The sequence below is a fragment of the Thermobia domestica genome, chromosome 16 (assembly GCF_964235325.1).
Source record: "Thermobia domestica chromosome 16, izTheDome1.hap1.1, whole genome shotgun sequence".
Taxonomy (NCBI): domain Eukaryota; kingdom Metazoa; phylum Arthropoda; class Insecta; order Zygentoma; family Lepismatidae; genus Thermobia; species Thermobia domestica.
This window is the reverse complement of record NC_137469.1, coordinates 122151141-122172355: the sequence shown is the minus strand read 5'-3', so window position 1 is coordinate 122172355 and position 21215 is coordinate 122151141. Positions and strand designations below refer to the sequence as shown.

Below are 21215 nucleotides of genomic sequence, written 5' to 3'. Positions count from 1 at the left end.
TGGAGTCGTACTGGAATATCCACATTCCATCACCCGTAATAATATTGTCTAAAAATTGAGTGTCATTTTCACACATTTCGAAAACGTCTTGACAAATTTCCATTAGTGAGATTTTTGGTTATCGGTCAAAATCTTGCACATTTTTCTCATGTGCAAATCGTCGTCGACCTCTCCACGGTCTTCCAAAAACGCCTGTACCATTTGTAGTCTTGCCTTTGTAATAACACACTCATCCCTGAAAGGCCTGTTGAACCACTGGAAAAGTTTCCGCTGCAAACTTTCCGCATTTCACACAAAACCTTTAAAGTAACAGGTTCTACACTGAGAAAAAAATCTCCTGGCCGACCTGTATAACTGCTGAATGCTTTGGAGATTGTTGGATGGACGCTCTCCCACACGTCACATTTTCCAACGTTCTTACCGTTCGAAGTCGGCCAGGTGAATTTTTCCTCAGTGCAGAACCTGTTGCTCTCAAGTTTGATACTCAAACTTGAAATACGTTTTTCTAGTCGGAACAAAATAATGTCGGCAAAATCCAAACCGAATGTGAAATGCCCGCTGAGCAGTATGACAGAACCACAATTACGAATATACTCCTCCACAACAAACGCACATTGCAACTACTGAAAATGGCACGTATACCGCTATCGATCGATACCCCCTCCACCTCGGTATCCCAACCACAACTCACACAGCGCCCTCTCCAAATAGGAGTCTTTTTGCGGAACACTGTACCTCAGCATTTTGAATACTCCAACATAACAAGAAGCTAAACACATATTATGATCTCTAATTATCTATGGCCAACAAACTCAACATTATTTTTTTCTTTCGTAGCAATTGAACTTTTCAGGTATATTTTTCTTCTTTCAAAGCTCGGAGTTATAACATCTTTTGGAGCCCATCAAGCTTGTTTATCTATCAAGATTCTTTTTTAGCCTTTTTGATACTGTCACGATTGTTTGAGGTGTTCTTCATAGTTTCTATGGGCAGTTGGGGAAAAAAATCTGGCTTCTGTGAAATATATATCACATTTCCCTGACTTTTGGCATATTTTAGGGATTTCTCCGAGTTTCAAGGTTATTATGAACCTTGTAATTGATAGGGAGCATAGCAAAGGGCCTTAAGAATGTCAATCATCAATCGATATTAACGCGTTTCCCTTATCTTTCCAATGTATTCTTACGAAGCGACAATATCCGCAATAGTTTCAATCAAAAGACAAATTCAAGAGACAAATTCTTAAACATTGTCTAAAGACAAACTTAACCAATTGAAATCTATTTCGATTAATGAATTTACCTGAATAGATCAGAATTAATTCCCAAAATTACTTTGCTATTAAGTTTCTTACAGGTTCTGAACAGGTTCCAGGTTCGAAATTATATGTTCTCACCACACTGTCGCAGCAAGCATGTCGAATATGACTTGGCTTAGGCTAATATCAAATGAAAATCCATGCATTTCACTATCCTGCGTCATTGATCATTGGGAGTGATTTAATTTATACATTTCATACATCACTGAATTATTTCAACAATGAACAAATACATAAAATATATCTCAACAATGAAAAGATCAGTACATAAAATATTTAAGTTCACTGATAATTCTCTGATTACTGATTCAAATAGAGTTTCAATGTCTCTGATTGACTGGATTACTGAGAAGATTTTTGCTACTAATAATGAAATAAACAGTCCTTTGTTGATTAAAAAATAATAATAGAAAAACGTACCAATTGGTCCCCTCGGCATCTTTTTCAATTTCCCCTGTGCATGAAGTTGATTCATCTTTTGCACTAGTCTGGGAACCCAATGACCATAAACTGTTAAAGCATTATTTTCTTGTGTCTGTATTGTCCTTAGCTTATACTGCAAATTATCTGCAAATAAAATAAAGAAATAAGCTTTATTGCTAGCTATTACATTAGGTATCATTTTTAAAACTCTAATGCATATAACGCAACAGAAGATTTTCGGATTAAATTTTTCTAAGCAACTTTTGTTCTTTATGCAACAAAAGCAAAAAATTCAACACGTTCAACAACAGCAAAACAAACGTTATGCGTTACTTACGTGATAATCGGTGCAAACATAGCTCAGAAGCAAATGTATTTAAAGAGAAATAATTTATTTTAACAGGAAATATCGACATAGGACTGATAAAAGCATGTGTGAAGTGTGATGATGTATGGAGGTGAGGCATGGACTCTAGAAGAATAAATACGGAAAATAGGAATCTGTGAAATGTGCTGCTATAGAAGAATGTTGAAAATTATATGGATTGATAGTATATAAATGAAATAAGTGTTGAAAATGAAGTGTAAGATGTGGAAAATGATAGCAGAAAAAGAAACTATACTAAGATGGAAAGAGTGATATGATACTGGAGAAATCATGTTACTGACTATGAAGGTAATGGCAGAAGGAAAAATATCTAAAGCAAGGTTATGACTGAAATATACTGACCATATATAGGAAAAAATAGAAAGCTCCGTCAAACTAAGCTGGCATAAGAAGCAGCTTCTACAATACATATCACACGATATTTCTGTTTAGGTGCTTCTGAAACTTCTTGATACAAGAGAAAGGTTTATTTATTAATGTCAAGGAGTTTTAATATTTTATCCTCATTATTGGAAATATTATGTATTTCTATTTCAATCTGGAAAACTTTCAAAGATTATTTTTATTTTGGTTTTGGTATTTCAGTTTCATAAAACACAGTCTGTAAATGTTGTTAATGTTCTAAATTGTCTGAAATGTTTAAATGTGATTGTAAGCATTTTTGTAATTCTATATTTAGTTAACACAAACACATTGCATCAGATAGCGTTATGTAAGTTATGTAAAATTCAGAGTGCTGATATGATGTTCAATCTTTAAGAATCGGTTAACTGAGATTTCTTTACAGAAATCCCATACACATGTGTAATGATTTTGGCCCGAATTTTGGAAGCCACAAGCTGCAGTGCAAGCATCTTTGTTGTATAAATACTTCAGTTTATTTCGTCACAGTCAGTCTGGATTAGAGTCTTGCACAGTCATAATTAGAGTCTTTGTTGGAGTCACCCTTCAAGTGACAACGTCGATATTCAACAACAGTTTAGTATCAAATATTTATAAAGTTACTCGAAAAGACTTTTTATTTGTACATCAGAGATTGCTGCACTCAACTTCTTCTTAGATTTGGTTATCATCATCATCAACGTCAGGTATGATCCAGTTAACCTCTCCCCTTTTTAGCCTAAGAATTGTCATACACTTTTGACTTAAATAACAGACATTCGCTACACAAACACACATTCAAACTCATTAAGAATGAATCAAAATACATGTTAACTACTACTTTATGTTGTGTTCCTGATTTACATACACGGTTCTGTTTTGCCTACTTAAAACAGTGATGGAGATCCCCAAAGTACCTCATAGCATATTATCGGTGCGTTTATTTAACATTAGCAACATCGGTAATGTAAGATGTACCTTGAGCTAATGTTACCAATCTGGGTCTACTCAAAGTGCTCTATTAGTAGAAATGCTACATTCCAAAGTAAATTTTAAAGGAGTAAGAACCCAGGTTGATTCATCTAACAGTCAATTATTAGATACAAAATGAGTCTGAAGGGCAATGGATTTAGCAAATACAGAAGGACGCGAAAGTCACTTTACTTTCAAATGTAGTATTGTCTTCAAAAAACAACGAACGTAATTTTACGTTACTACTACAACTCTTTGTGTTACTACTTCTCTACCTGGTACCATAGATATGCCAGTTGATCAAGACACTAGATTGACGGAATTCATATCAGTTCATTTTGCATGTGGTTAGTTTTTTGTTTACACGATATTAACCAAGAAAAGGAACAACTGTCACTTTGAAAATCTGCGATAGAAATACTAATGCACTGGAGATCAAATTTTGCAAAACAAAGGAATAACTACAGACATCCCAAAGTTACGTAAATATAGGTAATTTCATACTTACGTAAGAAATTTCCGCAATACTGTTGAACTGTATTGTTTATTAATTAGTTTCTTTACCATCGGTGTTGTTACCCTATTTATAAAGTATTTTATGTAATTGAGATTTTGCATTGCATTATTATACAACAGTTTTTTTTTTTTTTTTTTTGAATTTTCTCATATGTGTTAGCGACAGATCCTAGGTTATGGTTAAAAAAAATCAACTTGTCCGCACTAATCAGTAATCATATCAACACCGAAATTTAATCCATGACTACAGAGGAAATGAGTATCCAATGAAAGGAAACCGAATCCTGGTGTTCTGAAAAGTAGGGCAGAAAACAACAGATTACAACTCCCCTGAACACCAGTACGTTTGATTCTAGCAAAAGTGTGTAAAATGGAGTACGATTACGTAGCCTCGGAACGAAACTACGATCTCTCTTCTCCGCTATACGTCCTGTGAACTTCGCTTAGAAGTCAGTTTATTTGTTTGATACTGTTTGATTGACCATAGTCCCTTTGCTCACACTGGGACTAAGACAGGAATGCTGAGAAATTCTCTAAAACGTCAAAGAATAAATAAATAAAACAGATAAAACTCCTTTTCTGAAGGATAAAGAAAAAGCAAGTAACTATTTCTTTATATGGGGGGAGAGAGGGAGATGGACTTTCAGTATCTGTAATTAAGTAGTGTGCTTACTCGCCGGCTTTCCTTTTAATGAAACAAACTCATTCGAAGAGTAATCATAGGCACATACTATTTTGATTTTTACTATCCTGTTGCTGCTCTCAACGTGCACCTCGTGCCCCCAGACTGAATTTGTTTAATCTGACGTAAAGCTGACGATAGTCCATTAAATAGCTTGATTAAAATTCAAAAACTGTACACGATACATGGTTTACATCACTACACAAACCTTTCGGAAAATATTCTAAGTTCACATATCACTCAATCACAGTCGAAAAAATTAAAAATTGGCACTTCATCAGTACTTTCAATCTGATCAGAATAATTAAGTATGAAATCCTTCTTATTACAATGCACAGAAATATTGCGTTTACATAGCTACAACAAATCCCCTATTTCTTCAATACTATAGAACTTGCTCCAGAAAAACAGTAGCAGACACATCTCGTCAGTGGAAATTCAGGATACAACTAATGCATAAGTGACTGGAAAATTCTAATAATTTAGGGCTTATGTAACGTCATCCCTATCACCAAACGTGAAATGAAAACGAGCCAGACATAGCTAGAGCTAGAGCGAGAGAGAGAGAGAGAGAGAGAGAGAGAGAGAGAGAAACAAGATGGGAACGCAGACAGGAGTCAACCTGCTACTTACCTATTAGGTGCCTTGTTTCACACTCTTCCGCCCGTAAGGAATGTTCTTCATCCTTGAACTTCAACACTGCTTCTTGTATCTGGTCTCTATGATGCTTTACGGTATTCATTTGTGGAATGGTCAAGTCCCGTTCTTGTTCCAGTGTTTGTTTCTTCTGCTCTCTCTCTTTTTTGCGAGCTTCAATGTCAGCAAAAGAGCTAAAAAAAATTCAGACTATTAGACTCTGCTCAAATAAAATAGAAACTTATTTACGGATTTTATTCACTAAAGCGGATAGACTACACACAAGAGTACCAACAGACGAAAAAAATTTCCAACTATGAATTGGTAACTATGATTTGCTAACAAATAATCACAGAAAATAATATAGCGGAGTGTAAATAAACTAGACGACTTTGTTCTTAATAAATTTTGACGACAGCAATGAACAATGATACTAGAAAATGATTTAATAAAAGGCTTTTACCTTTATAAAGTGTAAAAAGAGGTAAGTTACTTACATTCACCTAAGAGGATAAAATAAAATAAATACGAATTAAGCCTATACCACTGAAAACCAATATAGTTTATAGTACCAATTATATTTTTCTTCCGAGTATCCAGCCTTCGTACTACCTGCCCTAGTTTTCTTTTATAGTAATTAAATGAGGAAGGCAAGGTGTTGCATTGGCAATATTGTCAAGGCATTGGAAGTGGACGTCTGCTACGATCTTCCTACGTGTCGTGTGCAAAATACAAGTTATGACAGGAAAAGAGCAGCGTTTTGCTCCTTGTTCATTGTTTCGCCAGTGCGTAAAGGATCTCAATACAGTACGCTTGCTGCTGCTCCTGATTATAACTATACAGTACGTACAGTACTGTATTCGTAAATTGTTCTTGGGGTAAGCTTAATGTTTCTTTAAGTGTACTACAGTGAAGGTTTGAAAATAAGTGATAAACGAATAAAAAGTTATAGTAACTATGGAGAAAAAATTACACGCTAAACAGAGACTCGATTCTAGTGTAACAGCAAAAAATATAGCTTCGGATTTAGTAGTTGGTACAGAGGTTGTTCAGTCTACATTTGGCCAATTTCGACTAACCTAAAAATTTAGAAGAATACATAGCGCCAGGTCCGTAAGTGCTCGATGTGTTTCCCTTGGTTTCTAACAATAGCCCGACAGCGTAATTTCCACTGTAATAGGCTTCTCTGAAGAACTGGGAGGGGAATCTTGTCCCATTCCCTTTGCACAGCTTTCCAAAGTCCTTCCACAGTTGTCACACGCCGTTTTCCCAAAGCCCGCTTCAGCAATCCAAATCCACAATATTCCATAGGACTTGCATTTGGAGATTTAACAGGTACCTCATTGAAAGGTATCACCTGTATACCACTTGCTTCCTCCATCTCCCTGTAGAATGCGAGGGACGATCGTGAGGTATGTGATGAGGCCTTGTCCATGTGAATGCGCACCAGATTGGCGTCATTTCCGTACATTGTTGGAATCTCATGCTCGTAGATCGGCCGCATGATCTGCTCCTGAAAATACTGCGAATTTATTTTGCAGTTCTTCGCCATCCTACGAATCTTCAGTTTACCTCGGTAACAGTAGTCAGTAACGACCATGAACCTTTTTGGGAAGGATTCTTTACAGACACGGACCCACCTTCTGAAGTTCTTGGCGCCTTTCTCTCGGTACATGATGGCTCTCGGTTTGCCGGTCGGAAAGGTAAATCCATGCTTCATCGAGCGTTACGACGTACATCACCCTTTGTTTTGCCAGATGCCGTTCGTACAGCTTCCGAGCGTTACACTTTCGTTCCTTTTGGTGGGCATCCGTGAGATGGCCGCGCGCTTTCATGACTTTTTCCAGCTTGAGTTGATGGTGTAACGTCCCGCTCACAGTCCCCAAAGACGCGTCAAGACGATTAGCCATGCACCTTTGTGTTAGCGGATTTTCTTGCATTGCCATTTTGCGAAGTTTCCCCTGCATGGTGAAGGTGGCCTTGGTGCATTCCCGCTTCCTAGGCAACTTCGTTGGTGATCCAAATGGTGGAGCTTCGTAGAGCTTCGTGGAGCTTTTTAATAACATTTTTTATTCCACTTAAACTGATGTTGCAACCATTCTTCTTGCACAGTTTTGTAATGACAGAAACTAAAGTGGGCGTCATAAAGAGCTGCAACATAGCCTTTCCAAAACCGGCTTAGTTTGGGCGGCATTTTGGTCACAGAGCGGAAACCCACACACTTGAAAACAAATTTAACACAACACTCACAACAATGGTCCTGTTTTGTGCGTTATTGTCGTCCGCGCGGAAAAACAACTCCGTTCGCAGGAAGCCACTGCACAATACTGCAGGACGCCAATAGCCAGGTCGGGTGAGTCCATTCTACCCGGGAGGGGGAAGAACGAAATCGGCCAAACGTAGGCTGAACAACCTCTACGTATTCTTTAACTTACGTATGTATTTTTTAACTTACTTTTTTTCCAATAAACTCTTGAAACGTGCGGTGCAGTACATAAAAATCTATAAACTACCAGCACAGAGTCAAATAAGAAGTAAGAAAATACGTACTGTATAATAATAGTGAGTTTTGGTATAAAAACTTTGTCTTCTGGTATTGGTGGGGCAAAGGAATGAGTTCATAGAACTCCGGCCTATCGGGCTTTTTGTTATCCGGTCTGCCCTTCCGCTACATTAGGTCGGATACTCGGGAGTTTACTGTCCTTAGCTACGTCAATTATTTTCCGAGTTACAAACTTATGAGAACGTTAGACAGAAGATACACAAATCTAAGGAATCTAAATAATCAAAAGAATGTAAGATATAGAAACACGAAAAAAAAAAAAAGAAGAAGAAAAAAGTAGAAATCTTTAAAGTCAGAAGAGCAGAGTTATTTTTCTTTTCTGCTGATATTTATACACTATGACTTCTGGGAACACAGATATAAGTGGACGAAAATTAAACTAAAAAAAAAGTTCTATGTGTATCACTGTTAAAAGAAGACAAACAAAAAATACAATCTGCGACTTAAATTAATCTGAAAAATTACAAGTACTATGTGCATAACTGTGAGGAGAAGATAAACAATACAAACAACAACAACTTACCGGTGTAATTTTACATAGACAGAACATAAATAAATAAATGATACGATCCAGTAGAATAAACATTATCAATTATTGGCAACGAAGAACATTTTTATTTTAACTCCATACAAATTCATTTTTCTCGAAAAGCACACAAGAGAACTCACCTTCAAACATCTCATTTTATACAGCTCGATGTAATATATCGATTAATACGTGTCTCACTCTTGGATAATGTTAAACAAAATTTAAAGAGCTAAATCAAAATTTTGGACTCCATCTCATTAACCATACTAAATATTGTCGCCTTGCTAGTATCATAATGAAAAAGTTACTGGCAGTATATTGTAGAGTCAGTTTCATTTTAGGGGTGGCTTAGTGTTCGTACGCCATATTTTTCTTAGATTAAAAAAACTTCCCGAAAACTATTCATAAGGATTAGCACTCACTTATATTTTGTTCCGCTTGACGAGTTCTATTAATTAGTATGTGTCTCATCCTTGGACATTTTTTCCCGTTGAACGCCAATAATATTGTACAAAAATTATGACAGTGACGTACTCCAATTTCATATACAAGGAAAAATCGAAAAGTCTTTGCGCCAATTTTTGTTTTCGAGCAGCTAATACACTTTATTACAAAATCGAGATATACGAGTGATGCGGTAGGCTTTTTTTCGAACAGCCCCAGTGTAACTTCCGGTTTCTTCCATCGCACGGCGCTGTTATCAGTTGTCAAAAACATGCCGGAGTGCCCAGGATGTCCACACCATATAAGAAGCGAAGTGTTGTTCGTTTTCTATGGTTCAAGCGACAGACAGACACAGATATCCACAGGAAAATTGAGCCGGTGTATGGGGACAAATGTTTAGCCGTACGAAGTGTGCAGTGATGGTTCAAGGAGTTTGAAAATGGAATGTGCAAATGTCCAGGACAATAAGCGATCGGGCCGAATTTATTTCTCACTGACACCGAACAACATTACGCGTGTTAACGAAATGGTGAAAGCGAATTGACATGTTCATCTGAAGGACATAGCCAGGGAGTTCAACATTTCATGTGGTCATGTTTATAACATTTTTTACGAGTCATTGCAATACCGCATGTCAAAAAGAGCAAGTGAATGGTCATTCATTGAATCATTTGCAGCGTTACATCGACGAGGGCGACCGTTTCTTGGATCTGATTGTCACTCGCGACGAAACGTGGATACTGAATTACACACCCGAGTCAAAACAGCAGAGCATGGTGTAATCAAAACACCCGACTTGCCAGTAACGAAAAAATTCAGATTATCATCGTCGACCGACGAACTGACGCTCATAGTGTTTTGGAACAGCTGGGATGACTACTACTGGATTTGCTGCCAAGAGGTGAAACTGTCAACGCAGAGCGCTAGTGTCGCACAGTCTTCCATTTGCAAGCAGCCACTACGAAAAAGTATCAGGATATTCGGGATGTTAACAATGTGCTTTTCTTTGCTCCATGAACACAAAACCGCACGTGGCGAACAAAACAATCACCAGATGTCAATCATGATGATAGGAGATTATGAAGCATCTCCTTAACTTGTCCCCAGTGATTACAATGTTTTTAGTCTACTGAAGAAGTTCCTGGCAGACAGAGGTTCACAAACGTCATTGAAGCGCAGAACGTTGTTCGTCGTTGGTTTCGTGATCAGCCGGCCGCCTTCTATGTAGTGAGCATCGAGAAATTTGTGGTACGGTGAGACAAGTGCCTCAACAGATGTGATGATTATGTGGAAAACTAGAGAAAGGTGCGTAGAATATTGTGTGCAACTTGTTTTCCGTTTATAGTTTGTAATCTCGCAATAAATATGTAGGCATAAACTTAGATTTTCTCTCGTAACTGAAATGCAGAAGTTGATTCATTACAATATATATTTCTTCAGGTAAAACATTTAATACGAATATTTTAATATATTAACTACTAATAAACTTACACTTGTTGAAGCTTATCAATTTCGGCTTTCAGCCTTGCAATATCACCACGCTTTCTCTGAACTTTTGCCTGCATATTCCGATACTCATGAAGTTTTTGCGAATATTTCTCTCGGGCTTCCTTGACAGTTCGTTTCAACTGCTCTAACCTTTTCTCCTCATTTTGGATTGCTCTTCTGTTAGCTGTAACATCTTCCTGCAATTGACTGAAAAATAAAGCATTCATCATTCAATTAATTAGAAAAGCATTGAAGAAACACGCCTCAAATTTTAAGAGGGCCACAAGAGATTCATTCGGAGGTTAACACTGTGTTATTTCTCATATGCATAAGCTCTTTCCGTCCAAAAGTGGCATACAAATTAATCTTCGATACCTCTAAACATATAAGCAATTGAATGGAAAACTTCGATGGAAATTACTCTACCATATACCGCTAATATTATTCGTAACAGAGAAACAAGTAACTTCAGTTTTTGAAAATAACTCATGCATGACACATATACGCGACACATTACTTCATTCATAAACATCGGAGGTATTTATGCAAAATATTTCTTCGTTACAAGGACACGAAATCTTTCCCCTTAGCATTTTATATACTTTAGTGGTTAACGCATCAGCACGATATACCTGAGGTCCTGGGTTCGAGTAACGGTTGTCACCTTTTCACTCTGTGTGTGTTATAGAAAATTAAATATTTTATATTTTACGTCCCACGGTTATGCCGGCTAGGCTAAAAGAGATGGTGATAATAAGAAATGAATGAAATGGTGGAAAGAAGAAAGTGGGAGGAAACGGAAAAACTCCGAGTAAACCCACGCACACGGCGTCTGTCCACCACAAAGTTGTGTGTTATAGAATTCGCACCTATAGACAATTCCGGTGTGTAAAAAAAAAAAAGGTAATTTCCTCTTTCATTAGTGTATACACAGTAGACTATTTCAGGTACTATTAAATTTGGTCAGTTGCTACATTTGCTAATGAAACGTTGACATTCCTTAGTTTTTTTCTGAAATACATGCAAAGGGAAAGTAAATTTTGAACTCATACCGACATGTAGTAATAATGTAATTGTTACGTTGATTTATAAACAAATTGGGAAAGAATTGGTGGTTCGGTGAACCGCTCCCTGGATTTATCGCTGCTTTAATCAGTTTATAAAAGCAATATTACAGCCACAGGACGTTAAACTTAAGTGAGTACTGCACGACTTAAAGTACTAAACATACCTGTATATCAGATTCTGTAGAAAATCGAATTCAAGATGCATATTTCAAAGTGAAATATCACATATCTATTTAAGAAACTTGTGTTTCAACATATAAGAATATTTTTGCTAACTTCCAACACTGCATTCCATTGCAGCTTATTTTAGAGTAAACCATTGTTTAATTTATCTGAGTATAGTTTATTATATTTGTCACATATTTAAGACATTTTCAGAATAAATTTATTCATTTCTTATTTTTCGTTTATTTATAAAATGAAATGAGAGCTCCCTCCTGGTTACCGTGAGCGCTTTTTGTTGTAAGAGACGGGTTCGATTCCCGGCGAGAGCTCATGTGGCTTGGATCCCACGTTTCATATAGCCTCGTTTCTGTAAAGAACGCTAAACTCTCATCAAATTTTAAATCGTTTAATACAAGCATCGAAAACTTGATATTTAACGGAACGAATTACGGGCTTCAGAAAGTGAGTACAAGTAAATTAAGACTTAAGGACTCTGATATAGACTACCTGTGATTTGTCATTTAAATTAATATTTGCTTATTAATAAAATTCCAGATAGAACTGAAGGAGGTCATTTAATAAGGTCACAATATCTTTGAAAGGAACTTCTAGGACAATTAATTGAACGGCCACTTTCATCGTCTATGGCATGGAAATCAGACACATGATTCTGTGAGAATACATCGTCGTCTGAAATTCAATACCGTGTAAGTAACATTTCACCAATTTTACAGGACAGACCCCCCCCCCCAAAAAAACTTTAAAAGCTAGCTTCATCCTTATTATACGCCGTATTTCTTCGAGGGAATAACAGAGCTATTTGCCGTGATATAGGTGTACTATTTAACCAGATTGGGTGCAATCCTATACTGATTCTAATGGTGTATATATATATATATATATATGAAAATGAAATGAAATCTTTGAGTTTTACGTCCCACGGTTATGCCGGTTAGGCTAAAGGAGACGGTGATGATGAGTAATGAGTGAAATGGTGGAATGAAGAAAGTGGGAGGAAACGGGAGAACCCCGAAAAAACCCACGCACACGGTGTTTGTCCACCACAAAGTTCACTTGGCGGAGGGTGGGATCGAACGCGAGACCCCAAGCACCAGAGGTGAACGCTCTACCACTGAGCCACCGCGGCCCCCATATATATATATATATATATATATATATATATATATATATATAAACTCAAATTCGCCAAAATTGGAGATACGCGGTGTTGAATCTCAGACGACGACATGTTTAGATTTTACATCAAACAATAATTCCATGTGAATATCTTACCTGGTCACTGGGTAACGCGCGAACTTTCTACGTGTGTATGCCCACATTTGATTCGTGGTAGAAATATTTGTTGCGGATACAAACCTGAGTAGCAGATTGGGTTTCATATTAAGTAACAATTTATTTTATTGTTTTATATTTTAATTGCTTCACTACAATTAACTGATTGGTATTTTTTGAGTAGGTCCCTCTTTCCGTTTCATACAGCCTAGGCGCTAAAAGGGAAAGCTAAACGCTGACCCTAACAATCAATAGCTTCACATTACATAGTTTCCGTGATGATGATGACAAATATATATAAACATTCAGAATCTTTAACAAATTAATATGAAACAAATGTTTCGATGAGAAGTCGAGTCAAAATCTAGATATTATAGGTATCACTCATCACATTACTTGTGAAACTGAGGCAGAAGGTGGAAAATTCTGCTCCTAACGGAAGGGAAGTCGATTTCTATGATATTGAAATTTCTTTTTATTTGTCCGAAGTGCTGAATGTGAGAATTTGCTTAAATTGGTGATTAAAATCTCGGTTTATCAACTCTTATATAAAATAAAAGTTACGTGAAAACGTATTTCAGCGTTTTCGAAAATTCCACTTGTTGAAGGGGAAGGGGGAAAAATGCATGATTATATGGAAGAATGAAAGTGATTCACTGAAAATTGAGCCGATGTTAATATATGTAGAAACTTGATACTTGGATAAAAATCTGTTAGTTAGGAAAGCAATTATTTTTTTTCTTTTTTTTTTATATGTGTGTATGCTAAGGGAGGTAAATGTGGAAAGGTAATTCAAATGTTTTACCCAGATGAGTATCACAATAAAGTAAGGGAGATGAAACACGGAATAAAACTTCTCTCTTAAAAATAAGTGGACGTTTGTACCTCCATTTCTTTTTAAATTCTTTCCTTAAAAGGAAAGAGATTTATTATTATTTTGTTTCCTTCGTATTGAGAGTAATGTTCTTTGTTATTTGTGATAGCATCACGAAAAAATGGTTGAAAACTTTCAAATTACTTTTGGAACATATTTACTATCTATCTAAAGCCAGATTTCAACCACTACTTTAATGGGCATATTTTAAAGGGTTAGGAGTTCAAAATTAATGAGGTAAATAGAATATATCATGAGCAGGGTGTCTACTAAAATTCCAAAATGAAATTTTGTGACTTTTTCTTTAACAAATCACAAAAATTTCCTAACATTTTCAAGAGCGAATTTTGGTGCGAATTAAGCCGAAGTTTCATCCATGCTATAGAAACGTAATTTGCTTGCGATTTGGTAGCGTCTAAACCCGACCATAGACATTTTTGGTGGTGAATTTTGAATTTTTATAGAACAAAGTTTTCCAATCTGTACTTACATCTGTACAGTTAAAAAAAAATCGTGATCCCAAAGCTAAATTTCATGACTTTCATGACCGTTTTCTGATCGGGACTTTTTCGTGACTTTCGTGACCAACAGACACCCTGATGAGCCCCTTAAGTTATAAAGATGAAATATGTATATATAAACTTCATTACAAATAAGCGGACACGTGAGCCAGCATTTCCCTAAACTGGTTTACGGGGGGTGGAAGTTGCAATTTGGTATAAGCGTTGTTTGTTATTTGTGATCGCATCACGGTAAACGGGTTACCCGTCTGAAATGAATCTTGGAATGCAACTTCTGTCTTAAAGTTTTTCTCATATCACATTGCTTAAGAAACGTATCCCAATGGAATAGGAGAATTCGGAATGTACACCAAAAATAGAAAATCTTATGAGCTTTTATGATTACACTTTCATTCAAATGTATATCTTAATGGGGGAAAGGAGTTCATATATTTCCCATAGACCTATTCTCCACGTGTAAATAACGGGCATTTTAGTTAGATTCGTTACAAAACTTTAGGGACATATGTGCTTGTTAGATTTGTTATTTATTCTTTCGTTTATAAGACGAAATAAAACTGTATATTATATATATATATATATATATATATATATATATTGGATAGATGCATAAGTTCTTGTGGTTCTTATATTTTATTTTTATTCTGCTGTTCTGTTCAAAGTCAAATACAAATACATAGACATAACATTGACTACGAGTGTAACAATACACTGCATACACATTCAAAAACTTGCGCCATTTCCCGCGTTGTTTGACAAGATTTCCATGAAGCAATTCATTCAACCGATTTTCGTCAAAATCTGAAGGTCTTCCAGAACGTGGATCATCAGACAAGTCAAACCATCCTGCTCGAAAGCGGTAATATAATTTCTGTGCTGTTCTTTCAGCAATTGCTTCCTTCCTGTACACTTCACAAATTGTTCTCACAGCTTCTGCTGCACTGGATCCTCGGTTAAACTTGAAAAGTAAAACGTGACGGAAATGATCGGTTTTCTCAACTTGACATTCTATATTAGTTTGACTGAAATATATACAATAATACGTTCACAATCAAGAAAACATGTATTTCGCAACACACAAACTGCAAACTACGGTAAAACAACGGAATAGCGATAAACAATCGCTTCACGCCGCATTGTTGCCAACCCAAAAGAAAACCGCATGAACTTATGCATCGACCCACCTCAATGATTTGTATTTAAATATATTTTCTATGTATATGTATCATATAAAACAGTTAAACAGTTTGAGATAATAAAATATTTTTAAAAAAACGTAGCTTCATGCAATACAGCAGTGGTTCTCAAAGCATGGTCCGCGGGACCTAGCCAGGGAGTCAGCGACGCTTAAAAATTGAAATGTGTTGTAATAAAATGGAACTCACAGCTGTTGTGCAAAAAGTATTTTTAAGATTAAGAAACCGCAGTTGTGGGCAGTATGAGTTCAAAACAATAACTATTCATCCTTTCCAGTGCTCAAGGATTTCATTGATTCTTCAGGTGGAAAAAAAAAAAAATATCTGCTGAAACGCACAAAACACTTGTAGGACACGAGAGCATTAGCTGCAAGTTTTCGAGAATATTTTCCCTGTCCCACAACCTGGTAATGGTTAGACCGAAAATTCTTTCACTAATGTAGAAATCCATGACTTACACGGTATGAATCTCTCTAACACACAAGAACAGTTATTGGAACTATCTTGCGATTCTTCATGGAAAAACGTTTTCAAAGAAAAGGATCTTTGTAGCTTTTTGTTGCATGTATGTTGGGAGTACGAAGAGTTATCTAAAAAGGCATTGCAACATTTGACACCTTTCCCTAGAACTTACTTATGTAAGCAGACCTTTTCTGCTCTTTGTAGTATTAGAACCTTAAAGCGAAATCGTCTTAATGTGAAATCGGACCTAAGATTGATAGTGACTAAACTTATTCTAGATTTCAAAACAAAAGAATTTCATTCCTCACATTAGTGATCCCACATCTGAGAACATTGTTTATCAAGTGGATTTCTTAAAAAAAACTTGAAAGTTACTGTATTTTCAACTGAAATTTCGTTCATTAGGAAACAATCATGTATATTCAGAATAAATCACTTATTGCATTATTTTTCTTGATCTTTTTCTTGGCAGTGGTAATTCTACCTAACATATTCTTTAATACCATGTAAAATTTCAGACAGCATTGCAAGGGGGTCCGCAGATCACTTTCCGAATGAACAGGGGGCCGCATTTTCGGAAAGTTTGAGAACCACTGCAGTAAAGATAGCTACAAGAAAATTGCCATAAACAAAAAAAGTTTTTTTTTCGTTGCAGACATGCTTTGTGATTTAGCGTTCTCTTCATTCGTTTGTCAGCTAACAACTCTATCTACCGCACTTTGCAATCGCTTCGATTGTTACAACTTAAAGCAATGAAACCTAGAAAGTATTCAAGTTTGTTGGTTCCTGCTATTTTTTGGGATAAAGCAGGAGTTGCTTCATGTAGATTACGTCATTATGACTTTTTTCTGACATACTATCAACCGTTAATACTCTGTTTCTTTACTACTCTTTTTCTCACAAATAAATAAATAAATATAAAAACATTCGCTGGCTGTTGGAAGGGTTCACACCACCGATCTTGGGTTTTATTATTTTTGTATTTTCTACGCAACTTCCATTCCACTATTTGATCACAGTTTATTTTTCTCTCCTTGCTAGTCCATGTAGGAGAACTAGAGTGAAATATGCACTTCGCGTTTTTTAAAGCTATTTTCAAAGTTTTACTTCATATACATGCAGATCCACGTTAAAATGTTATTATTACACTACTGCACTATCGTGTCTAAGATAATTTCATGGCAGAAAAAAACGTTAAAGAATTTATGAAAGAATGTTAAAATATTGCGTTCGGATAATCTTAAGGTCGGAATTTATATTTTATATTCATAGAGGTTTATGTATTGGATTAAGTTCTACAATATAAAGAAACCATGATATAGATTTATCTGCCTGAGACAACTGAACAAATAAAGGTAGCTGTTAAACACGAATGCAATTGTGGATTTTAGTTTAATATTGGTCTACCTCAGAAAACAAATAAAGAAGAAGAAAAAGAACAAAATTTCTTATTTATTTTCATAATCGCAAATGGGGTCATTATTAAAGGCGAAGTTACGTAAATATACATAAATATAAGCTACTGAACTTCTAATACGGCATGCTGTCATAAGAATCCTACATGTTTTTCAGTCGTTCGATACTATTACTTTAAAATGTGTAAGAGTTATGTTAACGTAATGAAACATCAGCATTAATCTTGCATTTTAAATATTCCGATATATATTCCTGACAAAAGGTAAAAGCGCCATGTAATTTAGCTTAGATTTTCTCTTTTTGGTCTAATTTTAAAAAAAGAACATTTTTGTTCAATTTAACGTCCCATGCTTATGCATCGAGGCTAAAGGAGACTGGGACTAGTGATTTATCTACACCCCTAACACCCTCCCAGCACCCCCCTGAAATTTTCGGACAGACCCACGGAAATAAATTCCTTACAGCCCCCAACTAGGGGGGTGCAATATTAAAAAGATTCATTCTCGTTCTGCCTAAAGCCCTTCAGGACTTTGTAGAAAACATTTTAAATGATCTTATCTTTAGACAGAACGGGACTTCCCGTTCTGCCTAATCTTTGGAGACAGGGAATTCTATGCGAGGAATAAATTTTTAGGGAAATGCAGCACCGAAAAGTTTGACTTCTAGCGTGTTTGTATGCAGATCGGAACTCATGTATAAAATGGCTGTAGTAACGAGAGCGGGAACTAAATCCAAGCGATCAAAATAAAAGGAAAATTCTGACGAGGACAAAATTCAAAGGACAAAATCACATGAGTATATATTGGATGTACCAGCGCACACCCTATATGATATAATGAAAGGGCAGATTAGCTTTAATTACTTTTACACATAGCCATATGAAAAGTTCTTCGTATTCCTATTTATTATACCTTTAATATATTTGAAATACGTTTAGCAATTACAGTAAGACCATTCATTTTAATTACGAAAAGTAACTGTGATGCTACTTGATTTTTAAAAAGTCGTTCTTGTGTGGTAGCATATAGCAGTTTTTTGTTTGTTTGTTAGTTTTTTTTTATTGTTTTTTTTAAAGCAAAGATCAAAATGTGAAATATATACTTACCGTAACAGTCTTACGTCTTTTATTGATTTTCAGCATTTTTTTTTTTTTTTTTAATGTTATTTCCGTAAAGTGAAGAATTTCAGATAACATTTTAGATACATAACAGTTGAAGAAAAAATCATTCTTTTACTAATCTGCGCCTACGATTCTGTCGCTTGAATTTAGTCCGTTTTGTCTGAATTTTCCTTGGGGTTTGTCCTCTAGAAATTTGTCCTGCATTCGTAATAATCTGTTTGGTAATTCTAACAGACGCTGTAAGAAGAATAACTATTTCTTCAAGTTTCATAATAAATTTTAGATGTTATTCTTCTTGTTCTTCTCGGAAAAAATGACGAGGATACAGTTCTTTATCAGCAGTGTTAATCACATCTACTTTGGTAAAGATGAATGTGATTTAAAAAATACCTGCGAGCAAATGGAAAATTGATTGACTCAGTTGCAAGAAAGCCGTTCGACATTGTAACTGAAACGAACATAAAATAAACTTAATTCGGTATAATATCAAATTATTTCACATCAAGATTTTATTCACTTTTTCAGTAGTTCATATCTAACATGCTAAGAGTCGCAGTACGTAAAAGGTGCCACAGTTCACATCCTCAAGACAAGAATGCAAAACGATGCATAAGGCGACTCTTAAAAAAAGAATGTTAGTGTTCTACATCACAACTCCTGTTTCGGCATCACCTTATCAGCTGATTTGTCTTATATACATAATTCTATATTATATGCAATAGTAACATATATGAAGGGTAAGGGGGAAAAACAAGGAATGTCCATGTGTGTGCTTTAACGAGTACTTTGGCCTATCTGTTGCTGACTCTTGGTACTATTTCACTGCGTACAATAACGAATTGACAATAACTTTTAACTTTATTAAACGACCGTTCTTGTAATTAAACCCTATTCATTTTGTACACGGTTTTCAATATTGAAAAGCCGTTTTCTCGAAAATGTAGTTCTGTGACATTCTTTGTTTTTTCCCCTTACCCGTCATATACACTTTTATTTTCATATTTATACTGTCAATGTAAATATCAACAATACACAATATCAATATTGAAATACTTTTTTTTTTTTTTTTTTTTTTTAGTATCCATCATTTTTTATTATTTGTATAGAATTCAAACAAAGTGCGAATGACAAATTAAATTATAATTTAGTTATTTGAATAAATGTTAGTAGCTTAAACAAATATTAAAATTCTCTTATATTGAATGCTAAAATTCCTTATGTACATACATTGTAAAATGTTTTGAGTATTTTTAAATAGGAAACTAAAACTGATGCAATAAACACAGAACATAGAACAGTATTATAATTTACAATCGTGAAAACGACAATTAATCTTATATCCATATATTATAAATTGTTAATCACAAATAAAGCGATTTTTGCCTAGTTATTTTACATTTAAAATTTAACAATCAAATATACTTATTATTTGATGAGGAATTGAAATACTTATATGTTTCTTTGCAGTTTCAATTAAATTTAAAGGTCAGATAATTGAGAATAAGGGCCATCTTACGCATCCTTTTGCATTGTTTGCTTAATATATGGCCAAACATGTCTTGAGGATGTGAACTGTGGCACCTTTTACGTACTGCGAGCAGTGGCGGTTTTAGCGGGTAGGCCGGGTAGACAGGGCTTACCCAAAAATTTTGAAAAGTATATAAACACTAAAAGATACAATAAAGAGTAAATACATTTTCCACTTTTTATATTAATGGTAAATAATTATTTAATAAACAGCATCAACCACTACTGTAAAAGTAATTTCCTATTGTCATTAATCAATCAAATGCGCATATGTATCCATACGCGAGGGAGCGGGCCTACCCAAAATTAAAATCCTAAAGCCGCCTCTGACTACGAGCCTTAGCATGTTGGAGGTGAACTACTGGAAAACTGAATAAAATTTTGTTGTGAAATGACTTGATACTATCCGAAGTAAGTTTGTTTTATCTTTGTTTCAGCTACAATGCCAAACGGCTTTCTTGCAACTGTCAATCAATTTTCAATTTCTCTGGAGGTAGCTTTTTTTTTAAATCATTCATTTTTACTGAAATAGATGTAAATAACACTGTTAATAACAGAACTGTATCTAGTCACTTTTCTGAGAACAAGTAGAATAACATCTAAAATTTATGATAAAATTTTAAACAAATACTTATTCTTCTTACAGAATCTGTTACAATTACTAAAGAAAAATACTCTTGAAGAAGTCCCTCCCTGGACAGAATTCCTAGTGTCGAGAGATTAGGCAGAATGGGAATTCCCGTTCTACCTAAAGATTATTTAAAATATTTTCTACAAAGTGAAGGAGCACCTTTAGGCAGAACGGGAAGACACCATTAAAAATCTTACTATTTTGGTTTTTAAAAGATTTTGAATTCTTGTTTTTAAATACCAATAGAATAAAACAACTTACTTTCGACAAGATACATTTTCAAGCAACGCACGCAACGCAAGATTGAATGGAAATCAACCTTTACATGCCTGTGGTCGTCACAACAACGTTTGATCAATCGATTGCCAACGATTTCATCTCGACGTCACACCAAGCATGAGAAACTCGACGCTAATTGGCTCTGGGTGAGGAAGAAAATTCAATGCAATCGTTTGTTGCATCAAAAAATTTTAAAGTTTGAAAGAAAAGCTAATTAAAAAGACGAATAAGTATACGACCTTAATGCAAAATCCCCCCCCCCCCCGATTTTTTGAACCCCACTCCCTAAGTTCAAAATTCTGGATAAATTACTGACGGGGATAA

At 35.3% G+C, this 21215-nt stretch overlaps 1 protein-coding gene across 2 annotated transcripts in view; it reads right to left on the bottom strand.

The window, feature by feature from the left end:
• The window catches only part of LOC145673385 (structural maintenance of chromosomes protein 6-like), a 169577-nt gene that overhangs the window by 78543 nt on the left and 69819 nt on the right, over nt 1-21215 (bottom strand). For both annotated transcript variants that reach the window (XM_081743036.1, XM_081743035.1), the window contains exons 8-10: nt 10344-10547; nt 5314-5510; nt 1739-1885 (exon numbers count right to left, since the gene is read on the bottom strand). In XM_081743036.1, the coding sequence (XP_081599162.1) occupies nt 1739-1885; nt 5314-5510; nt 10344-10547 (548 nt within the window). The remainder of the gene's footprint in view (nt 1-1738; nt 1886-5313; nt 5511-10343; nt 10548-21215) is intronic.